The sequence below is a fragment of the Poecilia formosa genome, unplaced genomic scaffold, assembly GCF_000485575.1.
Source record: "Poecilia formosa unplaced genomic scaffold, Poecilia_formosa-5.1.2 Scaffold95, whole genome shotgun sequence".
In the NCBI taxonomy this organism is placed as follows: domain Eukaryota; kingdom Metazoa; phylum Chordata; class Actinopteri; order Cyprinodontiformes; family Poeciliidae; genus Poecilia; species Poecilia formosa.
In genome coordinates this window covers 1779013-1798108 of record NW_006800034.1, presented here as the reverse complement: position 1 = coordinate 1798108, position 19096 = coordinate 1779013, and the positions used below count along the sequence as shown (strand labels likewise).

Here is a 19096-nt window from a genome sequence, read left to right as displayed (position 1 = left end):
CTAAATGACCTGCAACCTGATTCTAGATGGTCAGTAGGTAGATAGGTCAGTCAAACTTTATTAACAAACCAGCGTTCTGACAACTATCCCAGCATGCACTGTGCGCTTCTTCTTCTACAGGCGAAAATGAAGTCGGCGGCTGCTTACCGCAGATGCTAGACCTGTTGTGGCTCAATGTTGGTCCATACATAAGGCGCACCGGATTATAAGGCGCACTGTCGGCTTTTGAGGAAATTGAAGGTTTTTAGGTGTGCCTTATAGTGCGGAAAATACGGTAATCATTTTGATTATCCTAATGGACATAAGACATGGAAAGTGTAACTTAATTTCATACAAAGAAAAAATAAGTTATGGTATATTGCTGTGGTATATCAAAGTATCTGCTTTTAGCTGTACATCTTGAAAGCTAAAGATTTAGTGCTCTAAAAAGCATTTGAAAGTTTGCATGTTTAGGGAAACGATGTAACCTAAATAAGAAAAAGTATTGGTATGCAAAGTGCACCTGTTCAGAGTCTAAAGCGACCTATTTATACGAGGCGCTGAATGCCTGCAGGATGGGGGATTCCCACATACCAACACATATTCATGGTTTCAGTGGTTGTTTCAAGCCTCCAGGCTGATGTAGTGTTATCTCACGCTGCTGCGGTAAGATGAGATGATGTCTGATAATAGTTAAATGGGGTGGGCTGCCTGCCTATTAAATCAGGAGCTGGCAGAGCGGTGCTAACTCAGGTTACTTATTCTCATGTGACATGTGAGGAGCCGAGGGGGAAACGAGATGTCTTCACTTCACGTCTGTGGTTGGACATTGTGCTCTGTTTTGTGACTCTGTAATTAACTGCTCATTTGTGTGTGTCTCCGTGCGTTTGTGCGTGTATGCGTGTGTGTGTGTGTGTGTTTCATCTCTTCCAGGAAGCGGCCACGTTTGCCAAAGAGCTGGGCTTTGAGGTGAGTTGACCGGCAATTTAACAGTAAAAAAGATCCTAAAGGTTTATTTTTTGCTGATAATGAAGTTCCTTTTGGACAGTGATTGATGTGCTATTATACTCTCCAGGCCTTGCAGCAGTTGCTATGGAAACCAGGCAGTCGTCATGGTTTCTTTGTTCAGCCCCGCTCTCTGTTATGACGCACTCGCTCGGTCTGCACCCAACATCGCCTACAGATGTTATTTATTGAATTTTGAAAAGCCTCTTGGGAAGCTGAGAAGTTGGGCACGGTTTCAAGCCTTTCTCCGCAGGCTCGAAGCTCATCAGGTTGCCAGGTTAAAAAGCCTCCTCATTATCCTCGTCGCACTCAGGGATGTTACTGTATGGTTTCTGCTCAGTGCTATACCATGACACCATACGGAAACACTCTCCTTTAACATCCAAATTAAAGCCACTTGTTATAGATTATAGAGATGGAAATTGCAGCGCTTGTTTGGGCTGCCTCTTAAGTGTAAAATGAATATTCCCAGTCTTTCCTTCACTTGTTTTTTTTTTCCTTCCCTCCACATTATCCACATCTCTATTTAAATGTGAAAAAAACAAAAGCACAAATAGCCAAGATCTGTGTTTTTCAGGTATTTTAAGTGCTATCTTTCAGAGAGAGAGATCCGCCTTGAATATGGCTCTGCTCTGTGTGAATAATTGTCATCCAGAATCACTAACGGTGTGATCAACGTGACTAGAATAGAAATGCAATCCTGATGGCAGTGACAGGTTTAAGAGAGGAGACGGGATGAAGGCAGGAGGAGGAGGAGGTAATAATGGAGGGGCCCCATGTTAAAAAAATAAAAAAAAACAGCACAAAGGGCAAAGTCAAGACTCGGCGAGTAGTTACAGTTCTTTGACATTTTCTGTGTCAACTTGATTTGGCAGAACACTCTGTGAAATTGCATTGGATGAATGTGATTTTTTTTTCCAGATAACAGCAGTGGTGTGTACTGTACCCACTGCATTTCTGGATGGTTGTAGCTGAAAGATGTTTTCTTCACAGTAGTGAAGTGGTTTTTTTTTAATTTATTTATTTTTGTCACTTTCTGATGAGAATTGTACTTTCCTTTGACAGGCTACTTCTTCAATGTTTCCAGTAACAACTTTTGAAAACACTGTTGCTTATATATAACAGTATGGAGTAGGTTTGTAGGGTCAATATGTGGGCAGGGAAGACTGGAAAAGGTATGTAATTCAAGTCTGTAAGTGTTTTCCAGATCTGGATGAGTAAGGAATATAGTTCATGGGAAAATGAACTATTCTCAAGTCAAATTTACGAAACCACTGACTGGAAACTGCTGGTATTTTCGGATGTTGAGTGGGAAAAGATTTCACTCTTAGACGGCATCGCCGAGACACCTTGAATCCGCTGTAAATGTCATGCCAGGCCACTACATGGCGCTGTGATTTTAGCATGTCATCGAACGCACATGCTCTTTTGAAAGATCCCGATAGCTTGAAAGGTATAAACGTTTGTATTAGGTTCTTATGCTTACACAAGCTTAACATCTAGCCATATGTTTTAAAAAGAATTGATTAAAAAACTGTGAAATAGCTCATTAGCTTAGCACCGACAGAATGTTATCTGCTAACGTCTGTCGTTAGTAGCATACAGTTAGCCAGTAGCAGCGCTCACACTCTCAACTCATTCGTATCTCGTCTATCATTGTGTCTTTCTTTCTTTTTTTTCTTTCTTTCTTTCCTTCTTTCTACAGAGTTCCCGAAGTATTGCAAGACAAAATATTTCAAAGGCCCATAATAATAGCTTAGACTTCTCCGGATGCTAATCACATGCCGAGAACAAACGGATAGAGCTTAATTCTAACAAGAAATATTGGGGTGCTTTAAAATGCGAGGACATATCTTTTGTCATGCCATTTTTAACTGGAGCTTTTTTCTGTCCTTTCAGTACAAAATATCAAACAGGACATAGAGGCCACTGCTTTATTTCTAGTATTGTCACGTTTAACAAGCTAATATACTGAAGTAGGTTTCTTTAAGCACTTTGAGTCCTATAATGACAGTGAGGTTGATCTCAGTCCATCAGAAGTCTTGTTAATTCACTAATTAGGCCTTTTTAGTGAAACTTTAATTAAATATTGCTAGGATCTAACCCTCAAGACACAGCGTGATGTGCTCCTAATGTATTCTGAAACACTGTTATCATCACATTATGGATGACTAACACAAATGACAGCCACTCTTCTTCAGTATAAATACAAGATAAAGAGCTTGTCCTCCCAGACGCAGCAATCAGCAGATCTGAACGCAGTCTCCTGATTGTGATCTGTTTCCTTTAAATGCTCAAAAGAACTCTCTGCATCACAGCTCTAATTGAATCTCTCCCCTGCAGCATTTTTTTTCCCCTCCAAGCAGCCCGCGGTGGAGATTATCAGTTTCTCGGTGGCTTCGACGTAGCAACGCAATTTAACACCCTTGTAAAGCTTTCATATTTCACGCTTTGTTGATTTATGTCTGATCAGTCGCCCTGCGATCGTAAATATTGCCATTTGTCAGCCGTGAACCAAATTGACCGTATCGTTTGTCAATCCGTTTCTAGCTTGCTGGGGTTTTTTCCCACTCACCCCCCCACCAACGTCATTTTCTCTCTATAGGAAGTTGTCAGGTGAGTGTTTCTGATATGTGAAACGGAGCCTGTGCCTTTGCCTACCTTTTGTTATTATGCAAGCCCTGATGGGTACACCTCCACCTCATGCTCTTAGAACCTCTCAGCTCCTGAACCCAAGTGGAGGTATGTCTATTTTATGTCAGCGAACATAAAACCTGAGGGCGACAATGTGCTGGAGCCCGGTGTGGTTTTGCATTCAGTGCTTGTGGTTACATGCAGTCACAGTGACAAATTGCTCTTTTTTCAACATCGCCTGCTAACAGCCTCTGTATTAACCTCACTATTAGCACTTACTTAGAGTGTTACACCCATTTTTCCCTCAGCCCTGGGTCTCCCCGGACCTCTTAGGGCTGATTAAAGGACGTTTGGGAAGCATTTAGAGGTGTAAAAGCTCATTGGTTCGAGTGAGGCAGAGTGGCTGGTGCGGGCCAGAGTCTATCTCTCTGATTGCTTCCATAATCACAGTATTTGCTCAACCTAAAGTTGCTTTAGTGCTAGCTTTGACACAGATGTCCGTGGCAACTGTAATTTCAACTCCTCGATGTACAGAAGAAGCCGTCCACTTCGTTGGAAGATTGCGATAAAGACATTCTACCTGCTCATAGTACATCATGATGAGTTAATAATAAAGCAGCACTGACAGGTGTGGGTTTTTTTATCCCTCTCATGATCAAAGGCAAGCACTCCGGAGAGCTCTGTCGTCTCCAGGCGAGAATATCCATTCCGTGCAGATGCTGAGGAGAGATGGCCTGTTTCAGGAGGAGAACGATACAGTACATGCACCGCCTATCCCCCGCTGCTTGCAGACTGCGGCGTTATCTGACAAAAAAGCGTATCTTCACACTCTCATTTTCATCTCACTTAGGGAATATGACATTGTAATATTTTCCAGGCCCTCTAGCAACTTCAATGGAAGCATCATCGAGCGTGCTCCTATTGATCCGTTTCACACCAGCTCATCTGGTTTTATTATCACTTGATCCGTCTGGATAGGAAAAAAAAAAAAAAATATCTGACCTGCTCTCAGCAACACTTGTGATCTTTGATTGACTACTCCGAAAATGCTCTTCATGATGCTTTCACTCAACTTAACATGTTCACCCCTCCTGGGTTTCTGTGGTGTTTTCACAGACGGATGACATTGCAGTGATCGCGCACAAGACCCAAAACCTCCCCAAGGAGAATGCAAAGAGGCAGCGATTGGTGGTCTTCACCCAGGGCAAGGACGACACCGTTGCGACTGTTGGTAGGTTTCTGCTTTTTTGTCCCCACTGGCCCCTTTTGGACATATTTACCCTTCACTTAAACCCTATATCTCCGAACTGCAGAGAGCCAAGCTTTAAATAGATGACTGGAGAGGCCAGAGTGTTATCAGTAATGTCTTTGAAGTGAAGCTCTGATATTGACGCCAGATGTTTAAAAAAAGACAAGAATGCTTGCTCTACATTCTGTCATTTCAGAGCATAAAAGAAGTGTGGGGGATGCAGAGAGCAGCCATTGATTTGTGAAGTACTTCTAACTTTGCCTTGAATACACTCCAGGCTGGTCCTCGGCAATTTTTAATGCTTCAACTCTAACATCCTGCCCTCTTTTTCTCTCTTTCCTGTGCCAAATGCTTGCAGAGTGACCTTTGTGAGAAGTGGACCGAGCTTGTTCACTGAAATCAATCCATTTCCTCTTAATACAGAATATATTTCGGACCAGAACTACGGCGATATTAAGTTAACTTATATACTTATAAACCAATAAGCTTCACAAGCCACCGAAATCAAGAATAAATCCTCCTCTTCCAGGGAGTTATGTTTACTACACACTAGAAGAAGAAACCAAAGATTTCTTTATATTTCTCAGGGTTTTAAGTTTGTAGAATCAGTTTGAAGCTCAGTGAACAACCTTTTAAAATGGAACTATTGACAAGAGAGAAGCAAGAATTACATTTAATATTAATAAAACTAAGATCTTACATTGAATGCTAACTTGTAGTGCAGTTTTGGGCAGTGAGAAAAGCGGTGGGTAGTTTCAGATAATAACTGCGAGCCTTTGCCTTTGTTCGGAGCCACAGGGTGTCTCTCCTCATTGCCCTTGTGGTTCAGTTCATTTTAGCAGAGCATGGAGAGAGCTGGCCTGTAGGTAACATATCAATCATCACTGGGGCCCACAGAAGGGTACAGTTACAAGAGAAACACAAGTGATTCAGAACCGCTCCTTCTGATGGGTCCAGAGTTTTTCAAGTTAAGATTATCGGAATATACCTTTAAATAGTGAACAGTTTCAACGTGTTTGTTTTACATCTAGTTGCTGTCAGCGTTGTTACATAGTGATGATCTAAAATGCATGTTTTTTGGTTTACTTTTTTCAGTTTAGTCTAAATCAGAAAATAGAAAGCGAAAAAGGCTTTTATGACTAAATGGGAATAAGCTGCTACATCAGTTAAATAGCCTGTAGTGCACTGCTGTGGTAAATGTTGATCTTTTTTTTGGTTTTGTTTTCTGGAGACAAGACTGGGAAGCAAAGGGATGCTTTTACTTGATGGACATGCATCCATCAAGTAACAGCTTGATGGATGCATGTCTTCTTGGTGCATGGGACACAACATCAGAAAAGCCTGTGATATTGTTGGCAAATGTCTTGCATGGCATTTGTTTAATTGGCTATTAATTCTTGCAGTCCAAGCAGTTCTTTGCGATATAAATGTTGTGGATGCTGATATTTTGAGGATGATAAATTTGTAGTTTGCTATGCAAAGCTCCTAATAATAGGGGAATAAAAATATTCCCCATGAACTATAAGGCTAATAATAAGTGTGTATTAGCCTTCTTTCAGCCAGCTGCTCAGCAACATGTGGGGGATGGGCAGCTTTATGTTGCTCGAGAAAACTACTCAAGTTCTTTTACTTAGGACTGTGAACCGTAGGGACAATATAATTTAAAGTTTTAAGGGTTTTAAACCAGCAGTTGAATTACACACAAATATATATTTGTTGTAAACATCTTAAGATCGACAAGCTTTATTGTCATTCTTCACATGCAGAGCATATAGATGAAAATGTTGCTTTGTGCAGACTTATAGCACAATACATAGAGGCTATATATATATATATATATATATATATATATATATATATATATATATATATATATATATATATATATATATATATATATATATATATATATATTGCTATATATGTCTTCTGAACACTAAAGTTTCACTGTACCCACTGTAATGAGTTCTCATGTTATCAGCTTGAGAAAAAAAAATATTTTCCTCTACACCTGGGAGCCTCTGTGTTGTCTTTTAGCTGAAGATGCTGCATCTTTGGCCCAACTCAAAATGCTGTGGCAAGCAATCAGGACTTTTCTTTGCTGTGCTGTAAAAACAAAACCAAGCACGAGTACTCTTGTTTGTACTCACAACTTTTCTGCCATGAAATCATGCTGGCTGCAATGTCTTTTGAATCATGTATTAAAAAGACATGTCTGTAGCCTGTTCATTTTCTTCTAAAGTGAATGCAATGTTGCTCATACTTTATCAGTTAGTGTAGCTTCTTTCTACGTTGCAAAGGATGCATGAATGTTAATAAATTTGACCTTATGTTACGTGTCATTGAAAACCGTCAAGGTTACTTATTCAAACATAATGCTGAGATGATTTGCAGCCCAATTGATGAAAACCAATGTTTTTGAAAGTCCCTTTGAGAAAATCTGCGACATTTCTTCGTCTCGGATGTTTTATCAGTATCCCTTCGGATATTAATAATGTAATAATGTAATAATTATCTAAAATTCTTTAGATAATTTATCTTTAATGATTCAGTCGGCTAGTAATTATAAGCATATAGTTAACAGTGCCTTGTGAGGTTTCTTCTTGCGTTGCAATCACAGCAGTACTGCTAATTTCTTTTTTTTTTTTTTTCTAAACAAGAGTCCAGAATGTGAAGTGGAAAGAAACTTTAACATTTCGCCAATTTTCACAAGTGTGTTGTGCATTATTATTTGGTCTCCTGAAAGTGATACCCCTAAATAAAAGCTAGTGGAAGGAAAGTCATTTATTTAACTAATAGGAATGAAAAGCTTTGAAAAAGGTGCCGGTGGCAGCATGCTATGTGAACGCAAACACATGCCACTCTTTCCAGATCGTGAGTTTTGTTACCCTTCTCAAATATGCACTACTTTGTGTTGGTCTACCATATAAGATCCAAATGAAGTACACAGAAGTTTGTGATCGTAATGTGGCGAAATGATAAAAAGATTAAGTAGGCGTGATATTCCTGTTAGTCGCTGTGGTTCATAAATTGCACTTAATTTATCTGAGAGGAACACGCGCAACACCCATTGTTTAGTGTTGTGTCATCTGCCTAATATTACACTCACTGGTCACACAACCACACTCTCAAGTAGTCCTGATATAGTAGCTGTGACATGCAACAAAAAATGTCAGCGGCGTATCCTGATGCAGTAACACTCATCAGCTGTCTTGTAGCAGCTGGTTCGAGCACTTAGAGGGAAAACAATGGACGCCGATGTTGTCATTATGCAAATATGCTGCTGCTGCTGCTGCTGCTGCTTTGTTTGGGGCTATAAATAAGTGGTGAAAACAAACCAGCTTTTTTGGGGGGAGTGTTGCTGGCTGAGTGCCACCAGAGTTCCCCACTGGATGTGGCTTATCAACGAAACAAATTAATGTTCTTAAGTTGTAACGATCAAAATTTGAAAAGGCTAATAAGTTGGTTAAAGTTTCAAAATCACAATATGGGCTGCAATTTTCATCTGCAAATCACAGTTCTTTCTGTGAGTACTGTGGTTTGCACAGGGCCTTGGAAAAGACGCCTCAAAGCTGTTTTTAAAGTTGAAACCCCCTGGTTTCGAACCAGATGTTTAAACGGTCCAGTTAAAGTGCAGATCTACACCTAATGGAGTGTCAAAGACGGTACTGTTCACGGATGCTCTCTCGCCAATCTGATTGAGCTTAAGCAGTTTTGCAATTAAATATACGCAAAACTGTCAGTCACGGGTGTGCAAAACTGCAAAAGACATCCCTTCAGAGACTTGCAATTATAATTGTCTCAGCACACCACACTTTTCAGATTGTTATTCATTCAACAAAACCAAAAAAACGTTAATTGAAAATTAACTACAGTTTTCCTTCATCTTTAAAGGCATGTACTACTTTTAAAATCCACATACAGTTCAGTTTGTGGTTGCAACGAGACCATTTTTGGCTAGATTAAATGGTAATAAGCACTTACAAGACAATGTAAATCCATGTCTAGTCAATAAATGATGATACAGATTCTTTTCCTGGCCATAAATTATTCTGCATATAAATAAGTAACAAGCCAATAACAATTTAAATATTGATATCTAAAGTGAAGTTCTTAGAAGGGAATTTACTTTCAGAGGGGAATTTTACAAGAAGCCTTTTTATCGACGGGCCTGAGGGTTAAAAAGGAATAAGGATCCATCGTTTGTGCTGGAGGTGATGGATAATTCCTGCTGCTCCCCTCATTGCTCCCGCACGAAGACACAGCCGCGCGCCGCGGTGAACTTTATATAAAATACATGATGAATGCTGGCTGGATGAAAGACAATGTGTTTCAGATGTCATCTACAAAGGCAAACATGATAAATGTCATTGACTGTGCCTTCATTGCGGTGGAGCTGTTACAGCTGTCGTAGGTGCAACACGAGCGGTTTGTGTGCGTTTGTCGGCGTGCGATCCGTACCAGCCAAATAAATGTCAATGTAAAAAGAGAATTAAAGATTTTCATTTCCCAGAGGCGGCACTCTAATAAACTTGATCTCTCATTTTGTTTGCAATTTGTCCTCCTGTCAGCATTTGATCATTTGCCAGCCTCTGTGTGTCATGTTAAACCATTTTATAAACCATTTTATAGTGATTAAGGGTGGGAGAATGCCTTTCCCTGTGGTATAATTCTCCAAAAAGAGATGTCAATTTGTTATTCTTTTTTCCAGCCCTTTATTCAGAGCTTTTTAACACAAAACCGTTTCGAATGTGACGCTCAAGAGCCAGGAGCAAGTTCAAATGGCTCTTTTTTTTTCCTTTTTTTTTTAGCTGCCTCTGACACTGCTGAATTACACCAGGCCTTTTGCTTATACATTATTGCGGTAATTACGATCGCCACACTCTGAACCTTAACAGGGAGGAGATCTAATAAACCATCATTCAGCAGGGGTTGCCACTGTAATCGCTGATAAGGACTTGATAAAGCCTGACTCGGCTCCTCTGAGAGTTTTAGAGCTCTCGACGGGGCAATGCAGGCAGATTTTTACCTCCGACGCCGATCTATATGTGTTAATCACGTCAGATGGAGGACGAAGCTCATACCAGACACGAAGCAAAAATGGTTTTCTCCTTTAGCTTCCGTTAAAGCGGAAAGTGGAGTCATTTACATGGTAACCGAACACCGTTAATAAAGTGCGATGTTTGTGTTACGTACTTTATATTCAACAGAATAAATTATCAACCTCCAGCTGCAACTTGCTCACATTCTCCTCGCGCTACAACCACAAAGTTCAGAATGTGCAGCTGAGATTTGATGTGACAGACCAGCAGAAGGTAGCACATAGTTGTCATGTGGAAGTAAAGTTAATGCTTCACCAGCAGACAAGCAGTTCTCCTCCAAGACAGGTGGTGGCTGCAGTGATACGCTCAAGAGGGATCTCAACCGCTAATAAATAGGAGCAGTAGCTTTTATTCACTTCCAGGAGATCAGTAAGGACTTCGTAGAGTACCGTGAATATTTTCCACAAATTTGTTTGCAGTTGATTCATGTTTACTAAACATCTTTTACTACCTCACGATTCGGTTCAGCTTTTTCTCTCTTTTTTTGGGACACAATTGGGAGCAAAATCCATTCAAAGCTAGTGTTCACAATGATTTCTGCTTCAGTCTACAGGAGTGCAAAGGGCCCTAATGATCTACTACAGTTTGCTTTGCAAAGGCAGAATGACAAATGGAGTCGCGACTGTATCTTTTCCACTCTCTTCCAGCACGGTTCCATTTCGTTTTAACAAAACGGTCACCAAGAAACGGCCACACCTTTCTACAGACGGCCTCCTCTGTCTACGACATCTCAATTTCCATCCAATAGTTTTTATCCGTTCGACAGTCACTGTAGTAATTTAGTGAAGAATTATATATTACACAATTCCTTTCCACGTTGTGCAAATGTTCCCCAAAAGCATTCACATCGCTTGCGGATTTAAAAGCTGAATAGTGGAGGCGGACTTCTTAAAGTAAAACACACCCGCAAACGTCTGACCAATCACACGACACATCGCACAGAGCTCTATATGGGCGGGTATGGCGTATCGTGGTTTTGCACATTCGTGGTGTTCCTGAAGTGCCTCATTTTCATTTTGCAAATCTTGCACACAGTAAAAGCATATCTCAAACTGAACAAGTCCAAATGTTTGCCTTCATTGAGATGGGCCTGGTTGAATCTCTCGCTCTTCATTTTTTATAGTTTCTTCTTTATTGTGACGCTTTTCACTCATGTTTATGTTCCAGGATGTCCTGATTAGTTACAAAATGGAGACAGCCGACAGCCAGCAGATTTGTCCTATTTTATAAGACAAATCTTTCATATTGATTCAGAATCATAGTAAATGAGAATCCCAATTCTTATGCAAACAGATGTTTTTTACATTTTTTAACACACTCCTAATTGCAAGGCCTTCAAAAAGAAAAAAAGTATTTTTCTGACTTTAGTGAATTATTTTAAAATTATGGATGTTATTCCAAACTGGCTCTGGCGCCATTCAGTTGTTGGTCATACCTGAGTGACCAACGGTCTGAGCCTGGGTTCGCCGATGAAAAGTTTCTGTCTTCAGGTCTGCAAAACCTGCAGCAAAAGGCTCTACAGAGTATTTCCTCAGGAAATTTGAATGCAAATGGCCGCCATGTCACATTTAAGATTTTCTTTCCAAGAGCTTTGCAGCTTTTATTTACTTCCTAATTAGTTGTGGTTGTACCATAACAAAATATGACAGATTTGAAGGGGAATGAATACTTTTACCAGCCGCTTCTCTTCTTGCTCGCTGACACATCAGCTTGAAGGCTCCTCCTCCCAAACTCTCTGAAAGGATCTCAGCCACTGATGATATTTCGCCTGCGGTTTCAGTAATTTTGGGCACATGTCCTCTTTTATATAACTCACTTGCGAGCAAAGATGCCGGTCGTGATAGGGAAACAGATTGAATGTCAGCTCGCTTCTAACCTGTGACGTTTGCCAAGAAAAGCGGTGAGGCTTGCTTTCCTCTCTGAGGCCCTGGATTTTGGCTCCGACACAACGGGAACTGTTCCAGAAGGAGCGTTCTCTGGGAAGTTTCTCACATAAAGAAAGAAAGAAAAAAAAAATGCTTTCCCTGAATCTCTGTCGAGCACTTGGGCTAAATATTCATGTGCAGCTCCCATTCACTCAGCGGTGAGAGCAGCATATGAAATGAACTCATTGTTTTACTTGTGTAGATGATTAATTTTAATGACTTGACAGCTCCGTGCCCTACCTGTCAAAGCAAAAAATATCGAACTCTGGAACACAAGCGATATAGCTTGTAGTAATCCGAGTCAAAACACTGCTGCATATGATCATTTTTCAAAAGCAGCTGAAGTCCTCTTATTTAAACAGTAACTTTTTTTTCTTCTTTTTTTTTCATTAGAAAGCATTTTCTCAGTCACGGCTGTGCTGAGGGTTGCCATTGCCAAAAAGAATAGCCAGTAATAAAGGACTTAATTGATACTCATTTCAAAGAGATGGCTGCTGAAAGAATTTCTTTTAATCACCACCATTCAAGAGCTGTAATGAGGGAATTATGAAGTGTGAATTAACAAAGCACACAATTATACAGCACCTTACTGGAAGGAATTATTTGACATTCCTTTTGAGTTTTTATTTTTTTATATATATATATATATTTTTGTCCCTGCTGGTGCGCATTACCTGTCAGAGCTCTGCCTTACAAAACTCCCACATATTCGCCACCAATCTGCTCCCCTGTTTTTTGCCAGAATAAATTGAAAAGAACAGCATTATGTTTAAAAAATTCTGCAAAGGTTTATTGATTGAAAAAAAAAATGTTGCCAGACTCATTATTGTGAAATGTGAAGTGAGTGCAGTGAAGTGATGTTTTCAGATCCTCTGTGAGCCAGTAACAACAGAGTCAGAGGGTTCTGGCAGAAGGATTTTTTTTATTTTATTTATTTATTTTTTTTTTTTTATTTTAGTACTTATTGCCATGTCCGTGGCAGATTTTTTGCCAATGAGGTCTTTGTTAAAGACAACGAGGGAATTGTTGGAGTGTAACTTGAGTTGACGTGTCAGTCAAATGGAATATTTTGCATCGGTGAGGTCGTGTGAACTTTCCCCCAGCAGCAGAATACAAACTGTGGTCATGAATAATGAGAAATATTGAAGGTCTAATGTACCATGATGTGCCTTTCGCGGAAATGTTCTGGAAAACTCATCAGCAATGTTTCTAAGTCAGGAATCAGAAAGAGAGGCTCTGTTTGATGCTAAAAAAAATGTTTAATGCGCTTTGCCATCTCATGGTTAAAGAAAGTACACCCTCTGTTACCTCTTGGGTGTTAATATATAAAAGGCTGTAATAGCAAAGTCTTACTAAAACTGTAAAAGCTCACTTACACAAAACACTTTTCAGTAGTAATTACTGCGAAAAAGAAGCCAAAGTGGGAAAGTTTGTAAAAAAAAAATAAAAAAATTAACATACAAACAAATCAGGATATCTACAAAAAAGTATGTGAGGTGTGTTACTCTTTGGTTTACCTTTTGTGTTATTAAAATAGGTTTTGCATTACCCACTTGATCTTGTTAAAATTGACAATCACAGACTCGCTTTTTCTAAGTTAATATGACAACAGAGGCCGAGGACACTGAATATGTTCTCAAAATGTTCTGCTCTGTCACATCAGTTTGTTACTTTTTCTGTCGTCAGTCTCGCTTTATTTTTCTTTCCTACGCAAACTTTATCAGTGCTGCAGACAAAAAAAAAAAAAAAAACCCACAGAATTATACTTTGGGACTTTTATTGTTCACTCGTAATATTCACACATGCATCACTGTGGAGTCTAAACGGCTCCATATAAACATGCAGGACGTCCTTCACACACAGCACAAAATACCAGGTCGAACAGAGTTTCTTCAATACTCTCTGGATTTTATCGCAGCACAATTTTCTCCATTGCCGTTTCTGCTCGTCTCTGTCTCACCATCAGGGTTAGCGCTAATGCTGGTTTCAGCAGGGGACAGATGCTTCATCACAGCTGATCGCACCACAGTTTTGCACATAAAACAGCCATCATCCTCTTCTTATTTTTTTTTAAACTCTTTGTCTCTTTCCTGCTGCATTCAGTTAAAATGTCACCATATGATAGAAGGTTCACTGCTGTCCACTCAGCGGAGGCTGCTTTTGGTGTCAAAGCCAAAAGAAAGAAAAAAAAAAGCTTTTACGGCTCTCTCCAGTCTTCCTGATTCTAACCTCCTTCACTGAAGTAAGTTGACTCTATTTCCAGTAGCAAACCTGAAAATGACTTACAAAGGCCTGGTTTTCCAAATAATGTCAATCTGTGTATTGAACAACCATCTTTAAAAGGGCGCTGAGAATTATCTGCAATGATTTTGCATGTCCCTCCCTGTTGGCATTTTCAGCATCACTGAAGGTGTCAGACTCTGGTTTCCTCCTGTATGATAAATTCTTGCTCATTACCGGAGACGTTTCCCTACCGTTTTTGTCAACGTATTCCAAAATCCTAAGTTGGAAGAATCAAAACAATCCGTCCAACCTGAGTCCAGTTGTTTAGCTTCACCTAAAGAAATAGCGACTTTACGAACTACTTTCTATAAAACTTGGCTCCCAGGCAACCAAGCAAAGTTCTTTAGGTTATCCAACGGAGATGTATTGAGGTTTATTTAACCCGAACTGAGAGTGATTTCTGATTGTCTTTAATAAAGGCCTGAATGGAACAATTGATTTTGTGTTATTAGCCTAATCAAAATGTCTTTATCGCCAAATGTAATTGAGATCATCAAGCTACTTTAAATAACGCTGAAGGAGCCATTCATTTTTATTTTTTTTTTACTAGAGTTGTATTATTTTTACGTAAAATTCATTTGATTTACTTTTTACCAAACTGGAGGCCTTGAAGGTTATTTAATCCATAAACAGTGTGTTAAGGAGCAGCTGTGTTGATTGCAGAGGCTTGAAACAAAAACAAGTGAATTGAGAGTCTCTGTGTAATCGTCTCTGATGCAGGTTGCAATGACAGGACGCTTTGCAAAACATTTAGTGGAAAATTCAAGAGTTTTTATGACTTAAAAGATGCAACCAAACTATTGGCTTGAAACGAGTCTACTCTGTTATCGTGCTAACTTGCTAAAACTTGAACGTGAAAATAAGATTAAAATTCACAGATCTGCTTGTAAGTGATAAATCCAAGTACTCTGATGGGTAAAAACTGTTTTTTGGAGCCTGTTTAACTATTCACTTGCACTCTTAGGTGGATTTTGCAAAGAAGAGAAATCATAATTGTCTCCCTTTGAGTTTATTACAAAATGACTCATTCTGCCTGGAGTTTTTCACATTTTTGTCAAGTTATAACCACAAACTTCAATGTATTCAATTCGAATTTTGTGCTAACATGGTTCTCAGATGTTTTTACGAATAAAATTATGCTCATTTTGTATTCAGCTCACCTTCCTAGAGAGCAGCACATCCCATTTCAACATTAAATCTGCACTTGGAGTTCGTTTGGACATATGTCTATCCGTAGCCGTGATTAATACTGATAAACTCAGTGTAGTTTTAGACCAATCAAAATGGATCTGAAAGGGGTGTAACCTTAGAATTAAACAATGTGTAAGAACCTACAAAAAAACTATGTGGTACTGCACAAATGCTATAAAGCGTAGAACATTAATTTGATTTATTAATTTCGCCCAATTTTCGGTTGTAGTGTTGCAGCAACAAAATAAATGAGTTTTTTTTTTTTTTTTGCATTTGTTTTTTAAAACCACTTTAATAATGATAAATACGTTGAGATATTTATGTGTCTAGATGGATAGAAACATTTATTTTGAAGTGTTGCCAAACAGTTGAGCTGTGCAGGATGTAGACGGCTAGCAACACCCTTTGCTGATCTAGTCAAAGACAGATTGACTAGATCAGTAGTCAGTCTGTCTACTGACAGGTAACTACTGATCTCGCTAGTACCAGATCAGTAGTTAGTTAAGTTTCTTTCACGAACAGTTCTGGGCTTATATTTGCACAAAGACAAATGTCTCGGTCCGTAACATACTTCCTTGGTAATCAAGATGTAAAGCAGCCTGCTTTTTATTTGCATTCTTTACTCACAATTCAAATAAGTCTATGTTTAATCTTATAATAATAATAATAATCTTAAACCAATAATATAGATGTTGAAACAAATATTTACTTTTGAACCAAATATCCATCTAATTAGATTTATATGAAGAACTAGAAAATGATTTACGTGCATTTTTAATGGAAAATGCTTATCAGTATAAGTACAATAGATAGATTAAAGCACAACTACCTACAAAGACATGGCCGTCCATCATGACAGCTTGGAGCAGTAGAGATGCTCAGGTGTCGACGAGCTTTAGTCACACGCTCCAAAGATCTTGATTTTTAACATTTTTAAGCCAGGCTTCTGACAAGAAGTAAGCTGTTGCTGAAAAAAACGCTAAAGTATGTGTGGAGGAAAACAGACTTCCCTGAACACACCATCCCCACAGTGAAACATGGCGGTGGTACCATTATGCTGTGGGGCTTGCCATAGTTGCTAGAAAAATTGATGGATCGGTCTCAGTACAGCAAAACATGGAAGAAAAAAAAAATAAACTAGAGATGGGGGAAGAACATAAATTCACAACACTCTTTTCATAAACGTCTTTAAGTTGTCTCTCATTCCGTTGGTTTGTTGCGTAAAGTAAAAATATTTTCTTATTATTTTGTTTAAGTTTGTGGCTAATACGTGACAAAAACATCAAAGTTCTAATACTTCCGAGTACAAAGTTGAGAATCCTGATGAGAGACAATGTGGCCGTGTTGAGCACCGGCCTCTGGAGAACAAGTGCAGCAGTTTCGGCCTTTCAAAGCATCCGCAAAGCTCGTCGAATTAGCACGACCACATCTAACGACTTCAGTTCACTCAACGGCAGAACAACTGACAAGCTAAAATTTATTGTAAGCACGCATTCCACGTGTGGTTAATCATTTCAAGAGAGAGGAGGGCTCTCAGGCTTCATCTGTGGCATTAATTAAACAAAGTCTTTATGTTGTTAATTAGCTGATCCTGAAAGGATTCTTGTTTTATTGTAATTTTTTTTTGTTTTTTTTTATCAGTCATCTGCTTCCTTTTTACAAGAATTAGTGCTGTTATGAAAACACCACTGAACTCTTTAATCTGATACATTATTGATACATGATCTGTTACGCAGCTTTTCGCTACACACGGAGTTTCTTCAGCTTCGTTCATTGACATCAGGTGTTCAACTGCGGGTTTGTCTCTTGCTCTTTAGGGCAGGAACTTTAACGTATTAAAAAATTGATAAGGTGCGGTGTCTCATCTGCTGCTCAGATCGACTCTGAGCCCTTGTCACATAGCGGGAAGCCTCATTAAACAAATTTTTTGTAGTTCTTTTTTATTTCATGTTCTCCATAAACTCCCCGTGTCTCTTCTCAATAAGAGGTCTGTCAGCCTTCTCTTGTTACTTTCATCCGCATGTCAGTCTTTTGTCTCCGACACCCTCTTGAAGGTTCACGTCTGCACCGGGGCCCTCGGATTGTTTGAAGATCGTGTGCGTGGTTTACATTGTTCTGACATAAGTTGCTGATTTAATGTCACTCTACACCTCGAGACTTTGTCATCTGGTAGATTTTTTTGTTCCTCTTCCTTCCACCCCTCGCTCCGCTTTAAGCTGGGAGCGTCTTTGAAGTTCACACACTGCTGATAATTGAAGCAGTGTGTGATTTCAGCGTAATCCTCTGAAAATAATAAAAAGACTCTCATGTTATGGATTCAGTTTTAAAGTGAAACCACTACACTGACCTCGCGCTGCGGTTAATCCAAAACAGTAGGCGCGTAAAGCTTGCCCACCGTCTGAAAAGTTAATATTTCCTCTAGATTTTCATCCACCTTCTATTTGGTCACTCATAGAAAAGAGTAACTTTTAAAAACCAATTAAAATGGAATGGTAGTTTCCATAATGCTTTTTGATAAACTAATGACACCATCAGCATGAAATATTTGTGCTCCTGTCCTGTTGAGATGCTTTGTGATGGTGAACTGTCTATGATAGAATTTGGGAATGTTGAAGAGGCCAACCATTTGCCTTGAAGCAGCATTTTTTTTTTTTTTGCAATACATTGATGGTACTTCAAAAATAATTCATGTAAAAATGATAAGAAGTTAAGATAAAAGTAGGCAAGACAGCAAGTTTTATCTAAGTGCCTTTCACAGACAAAATTCAGCAGAGAAACTTTGTCAAAACCCCAGCAAGTTAAAGCTTTAACTGCAATGAATCAGTCACAAAGTAATGAATCAGGAGAGTTCAATACAAAAGGGAACCACGCCTTTCAGATTTTGAGTAAAAAGAAAAAAGAAAAGAAATAAATCGTGTTTCAATTTACTTCCATTTAACAATTATACACTGTTTTGTTTTGGTTTATAACATAAAACACCAGATAAATATATTGAAGTGTCGTGATTGTTTAAGATCATGTAGGGAAATGGTTCAACAGAAGAGACGTTTCACTGCTGCTCTCACTGATGGTTAAAACACAAAGAGCCACTCAAGACTAGCAAAGGAATAAACATTAGAATATTGTTGCTGTTAGAAACTGAGCTCACTTTGCGGTTAACAAACATTAATATTCAGCTGAAGCTGACATAATCATATATCACCTTACTGGTAAGAATAAAGGCCTTGATTTTGTACATCTATGTGAGATTTCTTATCAGATTTTTTTCCCCAGTGGCTCTGAGTAGTTCTTCAAAGTGAAATGTTAGTTTTCTCATTATTTAAAGTTCTTTCAGATGAGTTGTAGTTGTGAATATGTACAATATTGGTAAATCTGGATGTGCTTTATATTTGTATTTTATTATTTATTCTCTTTATTTATTTATTGATTGATTGATTTATTTATTTTCAATCAACCATCTGGCTCTGGACAAACTAACCACTTCTAGCACTGACACTCTTTAACTTTGCACACATTTGATCACCAAAGCTGGGAGAGTTTATCCCAAGGGGGGCATAAAAGTCCACACCAAGCATTAAGGTTGACAGGAGTGAGGAAAAGTAAAAACATTTTCAAGCGTGTGATGTGGGAAGTAGTTTTCTTTAGGAGGACGAACATCTGAGCGGCAGCATTTGCTGTTAATCTGATCTGAGCTGTTCCAGATTCAAACTGTTTGTAGTTCAAAGATC

The 19096-nt window shown here is 39.0% G+C and overlaps 2 protein-coding genes across 6 annotated transcripts in view; both read left to right on the top strand.

Moving 5' to 3' along the window:
- The window catches only part of LOC107836893 (histone acetyltransferase KAT6B-like), a 151485-nt gene that overhangs the window by 113328 nt on the left and 19061 nt on the right, over nucleotides 1-19096 (top strand). The gene's annotated exons all lie outside the window — the stretch shown is intronic.
- The window catches only part of adkb (adenosine kinase b), a 163622-nt gene that overhangs the window by 138890 nt on the left and 5636 nt on the right, over nucleotides 1-19096 (top strand). For all 5 annotated transcript variants that reach the window (XR_001662864.1, XM_016674412.1, XM_007558355.2 and 2 more), the window contains 2 exons: nucleotides 913-948; nucleotides 4735-4849. Coding sequence is in view for 4 of the 5 variants with exons in the window: in XM_016674412.1 (XP_016529898.1) it covers nucleotides 913-948; nucleotides 4735-4849 (151 nt within the window). In the remaining variant the exon portion in view is untranslated. The remainder of the gene's footprint in view (nucleotides 1-912; nucleotides 949-4734; nucleotides 4850-19096) is intronic.